This window comes from Euleptes europaea, chromosome 6 (genome assembly GCF_029931775.1).
Source record: "Euleptes europaea isolate rEulEur1 chromosome 6, rEulEur1.hap1, whole genome shotgun sequence".
Taxonomy (NCBI): domain Eukaryota; kingdom Metazoa; phylum Chordata; class Lepidosauria; order Squamata; family Sphaerodactylidae; genus Euleptes; species Euleptes europaea.
Genome location: NC_079317.1, coordinates 52,122,383 through 52,134,868, shown reverse-complemented (window position 1 = coordinate 52,134,868; position 12,486 = coordinate 52,122,383). Strand labels below are relative to the sequence as shown.

General features: G+C 41.4%; 1 protein-coding gene across 1 annotated transcript in view; it reads left to right on the top strand.

Moving 5' to 3' along the window:
- The first annotated feature begins 4,072 nt into the window (after nucleotides 1-4,072).
- Nucleotides 4,073-12,486, top strand: part of LOC130479488 (cytosolic phospholipase A2 epsilon-like) — a 59,717-nt gene continuing 51,303 nt past the window's right edge. The window contains exons 1-3 of the mRNA XM_056851887.1: nucleotides 4,073-4,099; nucleotides 5,454-5,540; nucleotides 7,617-7,689. Of these exons, the coding sequence (XP_056707865.1) occupies nucleotides 4,073-4,099; nucleotides 5,454-5,540; nucleotides 7,617-7,689 (187 nt within the window). The remainder of the gene's footprint in view (nucleotides 4,100-5,453; nucleotides 5,541-7,616; nucleotides 7,690-12,486) is intronic.

The following is a 12,486-nucleotide window of genomic DNA, read 5'->3' as shown; positions in this document are numbered from 1 at the left end:
GGTTGCCAACTTCCAGATAGGGCATAGAGATCACCCAGGATTACAACCGGTTCCGGATTACAGAGATCTATTTCCTTGAAGAAAATGGCTAATTTGAAGGGTGGAGATGACATTATAGCCTGCTGAGGTCCCAACACTCCCCAAACTTTGTCCTCCCCAGGCTCCACCCCAATCTCCAGGAATTTCACTAGCCAGAGCTAGCAACCCTATGACCTGCATCTTTTGTTTTGTTAAATCTTGCCAAGATAAAATTTCCTACTGAAATTATAAATATCCCTTTGGTAGAATTCAAAGTTTCCCTGCCCTTTCAAAGGTGGAAATTATTATACCTTATTAAAGAAGACAATCTAAATAATCATAGGGTAGTGGCAAATTTGACTTTTGAATGGACATTGGCAGAGTAGCTTTGGGTTTTTCTGGATGACATATCTGTCCATGACGCATTTCATTTTAGTTTTAGGCCTGGTTTTGGGGTGGAAATAGCACTATCCAGTAGAAGGATGAAAGCAAGTGCTTTTTGCTGACTATGCCTGCAGTTCTGACACCACCATGAACCCCTATTCTGTTGAATTGTTTGAAGAATTGAGTAGGTATGAAGGAAGTGGTTCTGTAATGGTCTGAATCATTCTTGTCTGGCTGGACAGAGTTGGATAGCCTGAATCAGTTCCCTGGAAGTTGACATGTAGCATGCCTCAGAGTTCTGTCCTTTGCCCTGTTTAACAATTATGACACACTACTTAGTAAGATCATCTGTAGCTTTGGAGCTGTGTGCTATCAGCTGGGTTTCATCAAACTCCCAGTTCTGTATTTATTAACTAAAAGTGCCATCCTGAATAGAATCACATCCTTCTAAATCCATTAATGTCAAGGGTTTAGAAGGGTGTCACTCTGCTTAGGATGTCCTGTTATTTTATGCTGGCCAATAAATGGTAAAAATGGTAATGGTTTAGGATGTCATTGTAAGCCCCCAAAAGCAGTTTTCATCCTCACCTGTTGCCTAGATACCAAAGTCATGTGGATATGAAGGAATATGCTGAAATTGAATCCAGACAGGATGTAGGGGATGTACAGCTGCATTACCAACTTTGAATTGAGTAGCTCCATCCTTAGTGGATTGTTTGAAGAGTCTGGAGGTGCTTTTGGACCTGTTGATGGAAAAGCTTGTCAGTGCAATTGCTAAAAGTGCCGTCTTTTAATTACATCTGATCAGAGCTTACATATTTAATTACATCTGATCAGAGCTTAACTTCCCTAACATTTTCATAAATATTAAATAACTTGTCTATAATGTATAATAAATATAATAAATATATACATATATTAAATATACATATATAACATCTACAAGTAAGTGAACACGCAGGTGAATATCAATACAATAAGTGAACAAACAAGTCCAAAAGAGGACCACTGAACAAAAGTCTCTTCAAAGGTAAATATGGATTCTTATCTTTGTTTCTTCTTAGAGCCTTGACTCAAGGAAGGTTGAAGATGGAACAATAAAAAGTAATGCCGTCCGGATGTCATCAAGCGTTTTCACTGCAAAATTGCAGCTTCATCAGCTAACATCTTCATAAATATTAAATAACTTATCTATAATGTATAATAAATATAATAAATATATACATATATTAAAAATTACATGCTGTATAAAAACTATATATCATTATTCTCTTACAAACTTTTCTTATAAACAGAACCCTTCCTTAATATAATATAATATAATTACATATTAGATTAACATACCTTAGTAGATGCAATAATAGCAAACTTATGCAGAAAAATGAGTTCATTCTAACTGCGCCAGAGGGCTGCTCCAAATGGCTGTAGCTAAAGTTGCATAGCAAGTGCTAACCAATTTATTCATTCAAAGTATAAAAAGAAGTGGCAAGGGACTGAGTCTGAGAAAACTTGCTACTAGCTTATAAATAGCAAGAAATGTCTAATTCATTATTAAGACCAAAGGGAGAATAAGATTTAAATAAATAAATGAACTTGCTTTCCTGTCTCAGTAAGATCTTCTGCACAATTCTCCAGCTTTTTCTCCACCTGGAGCTGGCAACCCTAGTGTTCATTGCTCCTCCCAATTTGGTGTCATCTGCAAATTTAATGAGTAGTCCCTCCACACCCTCATCAAGATCATTTATAAAAATATTGAAAAATACTAGGCCCAGAACTGAGCCCTGTGGCACTCCACTGGGCACCTCCCTCCATTCAGATGAATTGCCATTGACAACTTATCTTTGTGTGCAGTTCAACAACCAGTTCCTTATCTACCCAACTATTCTAGAGTCCAGTCCACAGACCTCCAGTTTACCCATCAGAACATCATGGAGAACATGATCAAAAGCTTTACCAGATAAACAGGGTTGTTGAGTGTGGTTTAATGGTTACAGTGTTGAATTAAGACAGGGAGATCCAGGTTCACTCAGACATGAAACTAATTGGGTGACTTTGGGCTATTTGGCAACAATCTCTAGCTCAAAAAGAGTTGTTGTGAGGCTAAAATGAAGGACAACAGGATCACATCGGCTATTCTGAGAGCCTTCAATTAAAATGAAACACATTGATAGATGTTTTTATTAAGGAACTCTCCATTGTTCCATTTTTTATCTCTAGATTTTTTACATAGCAATGTGCATGTGCAGATTGCTTTAACTATCAGTTCCTTCCTTTCTCATGCATACCCCTCCGCCTGGATCTCCCAGTCCTAATCCAACATTGTAACCATTAAACCAAACTCAACAGCTACAAAATGGCTGCCTCAAGAAGTGGAGCCACCATAGAACGGCTGCTGCAGGAGGCACAGCCAGCCACAAAATATCTTCTACAACTTACCTTCAGTCGCACAAAGAAAATGTTTGTGCTGTGGTGGCAGCTACTACTGAAGCACCATTTTAAAATATCTGGACAGTCAGTCAAACCTCCAATGGCCAATCAGAAACCTTGCTGGACAAAAGACCCACCTGGCCCCACCCACTTTCCAAAAATACTGGTGGGCACCAGAAAAGGTGTTGATGGGTGCCATGGCATCCACGGACATCACACTGGGGACCCCTGCTCTACAGTAATGACCATGCAGTGATGGTGTTTCCAAAACCATAAAGGCTTTTCTGAACTCTTAGCAGAAAGGCAAGATAGGAGTTTGGGACAGCATACAAGGTACTCCATTTCCCACTTGATTCCTAGTACAGCCTATGAGATAGGTTAGGCTGAGAGAGAGAGAGAGAGAGAGAGAGAGAGAGAGAGAGAGAGAGAGAGAGAGAGAGAGGCCTGGCTTCAGGCTTACCCAGATCAATTCCTGGCTTAATGGAGGTTTGAAACTGGGTCTTCCTGATCCTAGACCAAAATATACACTATACACATAACATAGTGTAAAGTATAGACCAACAGCAAAAAAAAAATCAAAAAAAAATCAAGAGGGGATAAGTGCAAACATGTGATTGGAACCCCATTGGAAAAGAGATTTGGAGCAAAATGTTAGACAAGGAAAGTGTTTATAGCCCATTTTCCCATTTCCTGTTTGTACACCTGCAATTCCAAAAGGAGAGGGGAGATATGCAACTACATTTATACACATTTATGAGTAATGTATATCTGACTCTTAAATAAGCATCATTTTAAAAATGAAAGAGTTGAAAGTCAGCTAAATTTATTAATACTTTTTAACATTTATCTTTAGTATTTGCAATAACTGCACAAAAAGAAAATCACCAAGTATTAACTTTAGGAAATGCAATTGCAAGTCTGTCAACACTTGCTCATGACTGCCTTTTATTTCACTGGTCCTCTGCTGTGGAATCTACAGAATATGGATTCTCTCTGGTTTCAGTTCTACAGTCACCCAGTGAGAAAACCCTCTCTTGCAACAGGCTTTTGCATGGTGCAAGCTAAAATGGGTGGGGATTCTTTCTGTTTCTGAAATCCCAAAGAGGTGGGGCTCTGACTCAGTGTTTATAACACCTGTGCAACAGCTCTGATGGTTTCAAACTCTGTTATACACTTTAGGAGCCACGGCTACATTTTAGATGTACTCTTACTAGCATCTGACTGGAACGCAGTGAAGTCCACAATGGGATCACCCACCACTTCCCCCCAGGTAAGCTGATTCAAACTGAACAATTAATTTAGAGAATCTAAATACAATGCTAAAATAAACTGAGGTTTAAGGGCACTGTGTGTGCGCGCGTGTGCTCTAACCCTGTAGGGTTTTCAAGGCAGGAGATGTTCGGAGGTGGTTTGCCATAGCCTGCCTTTGTGTGGGCTGAGAGAGTTCTGAGAGAACTGTGACTAGCCCAAGGTCACCCAGCAGGATTCATGTGGAGGAGTGGGGAATAGAACCTGGTTCTCCAGATTAGAGTCCACCACTCTTAACCACTACACCATGCATAAATGTTTGCGGACTGAAGCCCACCTCATCAGATACAAAGTAAAGTGTGTATTCTTCTGTTCTTATCTGGCCCTGCGATTCAGTGATACTGACAATCTGTTGTTCTGAAAGTAATGCTTCTACCACAACGCCCATGCTTCTTTTGTCACACAAGACACCTTTCCTTGAATGCTTCTAGCTATTTTCAGTTCTAAGAGACAGCAGGCAGGCTGGCTTGAGGGGTGGAACAGGAGGAACTGTTTAAAAATGAGGTGAGTTTATGTAGGTAGCATCGTTTGTACATCAGCAGAAACCTCTGTTATTGCTGCCTCAGCTCTTGGGAAACAAGAAATGAGGGAGTTTGGCAACAGCAAAGAGATCTAGCAAACTATATGCAGTCAAGGACTGAAATGGAATCAAAGATAGATTTCTAGCAGTAGACAGCTGATGGTAGTACAGAGATGGGAAGAAGGCAGAACAGTCATTTGGGTGACGACACTTTGGTGGAAGAGATCCTTGGGCATGTGTCTGGCTGTTTATTTTCCAATGGTGTCGGTGTTTATCAGGTCAAATTCTAATGTGCTAGTAGACCAGTCCCATCTGTGCACTGCATGACAAGCCAAATTATGATTTAGAAAATACCTGAAATTTATCTGAGAAATGAACATGAATTTTAAAATGTTTTAATAGTCAAATATTTCTATACCATCTTTTGAAATATTTTTAAAAGCTCAAAGCAAAATTTTTTAAAAATGAAATTATATCAAAGAACATGAAAACCATACACAATAAGAATCAAATTAGCAGTTGAGACAAACAAAAGTTAGTGTCAGGAGAGCCAGGCAAATAGATTGGGTACCAAATGCTCTCTGAAAGCCACCAATAACAATGTGGTGTTATGAATTTCCCTAGGAAGGGAATCCCGTAAATTTGATGCTAATACTTAAAGGCCCCTGTTATGTACATTGGGGGTGTATGCAACAGGGCCTCCCACAGAGATCTTAACCTCTGGATAAGCTAAAACGTGAAGCAATGGTCCTTTGACAGTGTATTTTTCAGTGCTTTTTTTGATTTATTTTTAAAGGTTCTAACCAGCAAAACAAAACCACTGGGAATACTGGAAATGCCATGGATGCATCCCCAAACAGTTCAGCAAGATGCCAACTGTAAGGTACTGTGCATGGCAAAGAGTATGAAACCAAATTACTTAACTGAGGATTTATTTTGATTTTGAGACTGAGGCACAATAAGTGTGTAATACAAATTGCAAAAAATGGGAACCCTGTGCAGATGGTAAAATGCAGTCTTCACCAGCATGGACACATGCTCGGCCAGGGCAAGGGAACAGTCAAGCCATACCCCCAAGCTCTTTATAGCATCCACTGTAGTCAGTTGGACCCGGCCAAGCATTGGTAATAAATAGGGTTGCTAGCCTCCAGGTGGTGGCTGGAGATCTCCTGCTTTTACAACTGATCTCAAGGCGACAGAGATCCTTGGAGAACATGGCTGCTTTGGCAATTGGACCCTGCCTTCCTCAGGCTCCATCCCCAAAATCTCAAGCTATTTCCCACCCTGGAGCTGCAACCCTAGTAATAAAGGCCACCCTTTTGCCATGCAGGACAAATAACAATTCCAGTCTGTATACCCTCCCCAATCTGGCAACTATTAACATGATTTTAAATGAAAGTTTAAATAATGACTCTGTTTTGGTAAGTTTACATCAAAAGAATAGTTGAGATACTGGAAGTTATTCCAAAATGTGATCATGCTGACTTGACAATTATAGAAAATGTTGACAAATTATGAATTGGATGTGCAATCTAAGAGCAAAAGCTTAAATTGTGGTTTTCCAGGGGTGCAAAAATTTTGTTCCCCAGACAGAAGTAGTTTAATGGCCAGAGTGTTATTATGGCTTCTGCCAAGCCAGCTGTCCCCTCTAGGGTTGCCAGTCTCCATGTGGTAGCTGGAGATCGCCTGAGATTACAACTGATCTCCAGGCAACAGAGATCTGTTCACCTGGGGAAAATGGCCACTTTGGAAGGTGGACTCTATGGTATTGAAGTCTCTCCTATCCACAAACTCTGCCCTCCTCAAGCTCCACCAGGGATCTTGGGGTAGTAGTAAATAGCTCGATGAAGATGTCAACCCAATGTGCGGCTGCTGTGAATAAGGCAAATTCCATGCTGGCCATAATTAGACAAGGAACAGAGAATGAAACTGCTGCTATCATACTGCCCTTGTACAAATCTAAGTGAGACCACACCTAGAATACTGTGTACAGTTCTGGTCACCACACCTAAAAAAGGATATTGCAGAGTTTAAGAAGGTGCAGAAAAGACCAACCAAAATGATCAGGGGGCTAGAGCAACTGTCCTATGGGGAGTGGTTAAGGAGAGACATGATAGAGGTCTATAAAATTATGCACGGTATGGAGAATTTCATAATACCAGAACTCGGGGTCATTGCTGAATCTGGAGGGTGAGAAAACTGATAAAAGGAAGTATTTCTTCATACCACGCATAGTTAAATTGTGGAAATCCCTGCCCCAGGATGTGGTGATGGCTGCCAATTTGGAAGTCATTAAGAGGGGACATGTTCATGGACGATAGGGCTATCCATGGCTACTAGTCAAAATAAAAACTAGTCATGATGCATACCTATTCTCTCCATTATTACAGGAGCATGCCTATTATATTAGGTGCTGTGAAACACGGGCAGGATGCTGCTGCAGTCATTTTGTTTGTGGGCTTCCTAGAGGCACCTGGTGGGCCACTGTGTGAACAGACTGCTGGACTTGATGGGCCTTGGTCTGATCCAGCATGGCTTTTATGTTCTTATGTTCACCCCAAAAATATCCAGGTGTTTCTCAACCCAGAGCTGGCAACCCTAGTCCCCTCCCAGGTTGTTCAAAATTCAAGGGGGAGGGGGGAGGAAACTAAGCATGAGTTGTGAATAAGATGTTGGTGCCATATTGTAATCTTTTAGAAGCAAGGGAGAACTGTAATCCAGTGAAATTTAAAAGTATTATTCACTTATTGGAGATTACATAGATCATGAATGGTTATCATGTTTGCTAGGAGACATGGTAGACAAGATGCCACCTTGTGGGATCTATTTGAACTAAGAGTTTTCTAGTATTATTCATTTTATGTTCAGACATTCTCCATTTGTAATATAGTACATTGTTTTTCAAGTATAAATTCAGTACTTTAAAGAATCACCTTTCTATAAATGTCTTGTTTTCCAGAGGGTGGCATCCCCTTGCTATATACTCACTGTAAGAATCATACGAATGCGAAATGTCCACCAACAAGACTTATGTGAGTATTTTATTCTTCATTGTGTTTTTTCATCATTCTAAAATTATTGTCTGAATAATAATTTCAAGGGGGAGCAGATGTTGTTGCCCATTGCTTTATAAGGTTGCCAACAGCTAGAGAAAACATGTCTCGCCTCTTTAATAGTGGCTTGATGCATGGAAATGGGCAGATGTAGCTTTTAATAGCATGGAGGTAAATAACATCCTTTTAAGCCTTTTGAGGAGCCCCGTGGCGCAGAGTGGTAAGCTGCAGTACTGCAGTCCAAGCTCTGCTCACGACCTGAGTTTGATCCCAATGGAAGTTGGCTTCAGGTAGCCGGCTCAAGGTTGACTCAAGGTTGATGAGGGAACTAGCTTGTTCTCTGTTGCTCCAGAGACTAGGACACGAAGTAACGGATTTAAACTAAGAGAAAAGCGATTTCACCTAAACATTAGGAAGAACTTTCTAACGGTGAGAGCTGTTTGACGGTGGAATGCGCTGCCTGGAGTCCCCATCTTTGGAGGTCTTTAAGCAGAGGCTGGATGGCCATATGTTGGGAGTGCTTTGATTGGGGGATCCTGCATGGCAGGGGGTTGGACTGGATGGCCCTTGTGGTCTCTTCCAACGTTGTGAACTTGTGACTCAGCCTTCCATCCTTCCGAGGTCGGTCAAATGAGTACCCAGCTTGCTGGGGGTAAAGGGAAGATGACTGGGGAATGCCCTGGCAAACCACCCCATAAACAAAGTCTGCCTAGGAAACGTCAGGATGTGACGTCAACCCATGGGTCAGGAATGACCCAGTGCTTGCACAGGGGACCTTTACCTTTTTAAGCCTCTTTTAAGAATATTTTCATCCAGATTATTAGCAACGGTATTGCTTTCTGAAGGGTGCCAGTGTAGTATAGTGGTTTGAGTGTTAAACTAGGACTGCGGAAAGCGAGATTCATACTCCTGCTTCCCAAGAAACAAACTGGGTGGCCTCAAGCCTGTCATTTTAGTTATTGAACCGAATTTGTGCCATTACTAAGATTTACATGAGAGTGGAAAGCTTGCAAAATAACATTATTCTTTACCATCCTAAGTCTGTAAACAGGTTTAGAAGAATAATTTGTATGTGATTTGTGTTTTAGCAATTACACCTTACTTTGACTAATGCCTGACTATTCTTAATGCATGTTGAGGGGGAGGACATGATTGCTCTCTTTAAGTATTTGAAGGGCTGTCACTTAGAGGAGAGCAGGGAGAACTGTTCCTGTTGGCAGCAGAGGATAGGGCTCACAATAATGGGTTTAAATTACAGGCAAAAAGGTAGTTCAGGGAAAAAAATGTTTATAGTAAGAGTTGTTCGACAGTGGAATCAGCTACCTAGGGAGGTGGTGAGCTCCCCCTCACTGGCAGTCTGTAAGCAGAGGCTGGACAAACACTTGTCAGGGCTGCTCTAGGCTGATCCTGCATTAAGCAGGCAGTTGGACTAGATGGCCTGTAAGGCATTCCAACTCTATGATTCTATGAGTCTATGTTCACAGATAGTTGGGCTCTAGTGTAGTGTAGGAGCTTAGGGCCAATTTATACATTGCAACGCCCTTGTGTTCAAGAGGTCTCTGAATCAAATATTCAGTGGGAGTTTTGTGCTTCCCAGACTCATGCATGCCGTTTTCTCCTTGTGATCAGAATGCATGAGTAGAACTGGCTGCAGCTTTCCCTTCCATGCTGTTTTCTCCTTCCCAAAGCACCCCATGGAGCTAGGATTGCTAGGCTTGGCAAGCAGAGGGAGGCTGGGGAGGCAGAGACATGGGGAGGTTGGTCATCAGTGACACGGTGATATCACTTTCAAAGAAACCCAAAAGTGATATCATACCTGTCTAGGAATTGTAAAAATTCTATGGTAAAAACATAAAGTTTTCAGCGATACCCAGAGAGGTGTGACATCACTTCCAGGTTTTTCCTGGAAGTGCTGTCACACTGTTGCTGACAGCATTTAATTCCTCCCCCCTCTCCTGGCAGCAGTTGGAGTGCTGACTAGCAATGCCTGCTTGCAAATGGCAACCCTACATGGAACTAATTGCTCCACTGCAAAACATATCTGCAACCGTGAGTTTGCAAACTGAGCCAATAGCAGCACCACAAGGTGGTTTAAGGAGCAGAAAACAGTGTGGAGGAGCAGAAAGGGGCATGCTTGAGTCTAGGAGGCATATCTGATTCAAAGTCCTTGTTTGCTGCTCAGCAAATGCAAGGACTTTTAAACTTATTAACTGGTCCTTAAATTTTTAGTGCTGATGAACTAGAGGTGCCTGGTTCACATCTCACCTGCTCTGAACTCTCTAAGTAGCCTTGGGTATATGTGTTAAATGCTGTCAAATCGCTTCTGACCCATGGCAACCCTATGAATTAATGACTTCCCAAAGGTCCTATCATTAACAGGTCTTGCAAACTGAGGGCTTTGGCTTCCTTGATTGAGTCCATCTACCTTCTGTTGGGTCTTCCTCTTTTCCTGCTACTGTCAAGCTTTCCTAGTACTATTGCCTTTTCCTGTGAATCTTGTCTTCTCATATTGTGACCAAGGTATGATAGCCTCAGTTTTGTCATTTTAACATCTAGGGAGAGTTCAGGCTTGATTTGATTTAGAAACCATTTATTTGTCTTTTTGGCAGTTTTTGGAATCTGTAAAACTCTCCACCAACAACACATTTCAAATGAGAGATTTTAGCATCACATTTCAAAGTAGATTTTCAAGTCCTTATTTCTCTGCTTCCCATGCAGTATGGTGATATAACAATATATTGATACTAAGAATTAGTATTATAATGTCTTACTCTGGAATAATAATTCCTTTCTTCACATGACAAAGTGAAATTAAAAGTAAAAGTAGAGTTGCAATTTGCCTTTCAGGAATCAAGAGTAAAAATGATTTTGGTCTCATTTTTGGCAGTAGACGTGATTATGCAGGTGTGCTAAAGGGGGGGGGTAATTATGTTAGCCCTGTATAGGTAGCATGTGAATGTTGCCAACTAGCCTCTCCTAAATTAGAGATTGTAACAAACAGATGAATTATTCCCTAACGGCGTATTATTGCATCAGCTCTGGTATTGCACCATTAGTTCTTAACAACTTAAGCCAAGTTTGTAGATGACACCAAATTATTTAGGGTGGTTAAAACAAAATCGGACTGTGAAGAGCTCCAGAAGGATCTCTGCGTACTGGAAGAATGAGCATTAAAATGGCAAATGAGATTCAATGTGAGCAAGTGTAAAGTGATGCATATTGGGGCAAAAAATCCCAACTTCACATATACACTGATGGGATCTGTGCTGGCAGCGACAGACCAAGAAAGGGATCTTGGGGTGGTAGTGGATAGCTCAATGAAGATGTCAACCCAGTGTGCGGCTGCTGTAAAAAAGGCAAATTCCATGCTGGCCATAATTAGACGAGGAATAGAGAATAAAACTGCTGATATCATACTGCCCTTGTACAAATCTGTGGCGAGACCACACTTGGAATACTGTGTACAGTTCTGGTCACCACACCTAGAAAAGGATATTACAGAGCTTGAGAAGGTGCAGAAAAGAGCAACCAAAATGATTAAGAGACTAGAGCAACTGTCCTATGGGGAGCGGTTAGGACGCTTTGGGCTGTTTAGCTTGGAAAGAAGGCGGCTAAGGGGAGTCATGATAGAGGTCTATAAAATTATGCATGGTTTGGAGAGAGTGGACAGGGAGAAGTTTTTCTCCCTCTCCCATAATACTAGAACACGGGGTCATCTGCTAAAGCTGGAGAGCGAGAGATTCAAAACAGATAAAAGGAAATATTTTTTCACACAACACATAGTTAAATTGTGGAACTCCCTGCCCCAGGATGTGGTGATGGCTGCCAGCTTGGAGGGCTTTAAGAGGGGAGTGGACATATTCATGGAGGAGAGGGGTATTCATGGCTGTTAGTTGGAATGGATATTAGTAATGCTGCATACCTATTCTCTCTAGTATCAGAGGAGCATGCCTATAATTTTGGGTGCGGTGGAACACAGGCAGGATGGTGCTGCTGCAGTCGTCTTGTTTGTGGCTTCCTAAAGGCAGCTGGTTGGCCACTGTGTGAACAGACTGCTGGACTTGATGGGCCTTGGTCTGATCCAGCAGGGCCTTTCTTATGTTCTTACATTCTTATGTTCTTCTCTGAAGCACTTAAATTAGTAAGGTCAAGGGTGAGAAATCTTGAGTGTGTTAGCACCACATTCCGTACTAGGCGCGTATGTTCTACCCTTGCACTGGGGATTCCACCACCTGAGACCGTGCCCTCTTATGTGAACTTGCTGACAATACCAGGCCATAGACGTGCCTTTATGCTTGCTAGACTAAATGCTTATCCAACTGCAGAGATGTCAGGTCGTTTTGTGAAAATTCCCTACTCAGATTGAGTTTGTGAATGTAAATCTGGAGAGATTGGGACTCTACACCATCTCTTATTGTTTTGTCAGCACTGGTCAGCTCCTCGGTTGCATTGGATCACCCCAATATCGTCTAAATACAAACTTCCCTTGGAGTCCTGGGTGATATCCCACATAATGGGAGATATTCACCCTGATATCACTAGTTCTGTTGCAAGATTTTTGGCGGAGGTGATGTCACTCAAACGTCAAAATAAAATAAGCATGTAAGCTGCAAGTTGAATGTTGAAACAAATTTTGTGATTTGAATGATTTCAGTTCAATGCGGCTGGTTCAGGGGGAATATATTGTTATGGTATTAGTGATGCTATGTTTAGTAATTGTTTTCTACTGTGTTTTAACCTTAAGTATATGTTGGGTATTGTAAATTGATTATTTGG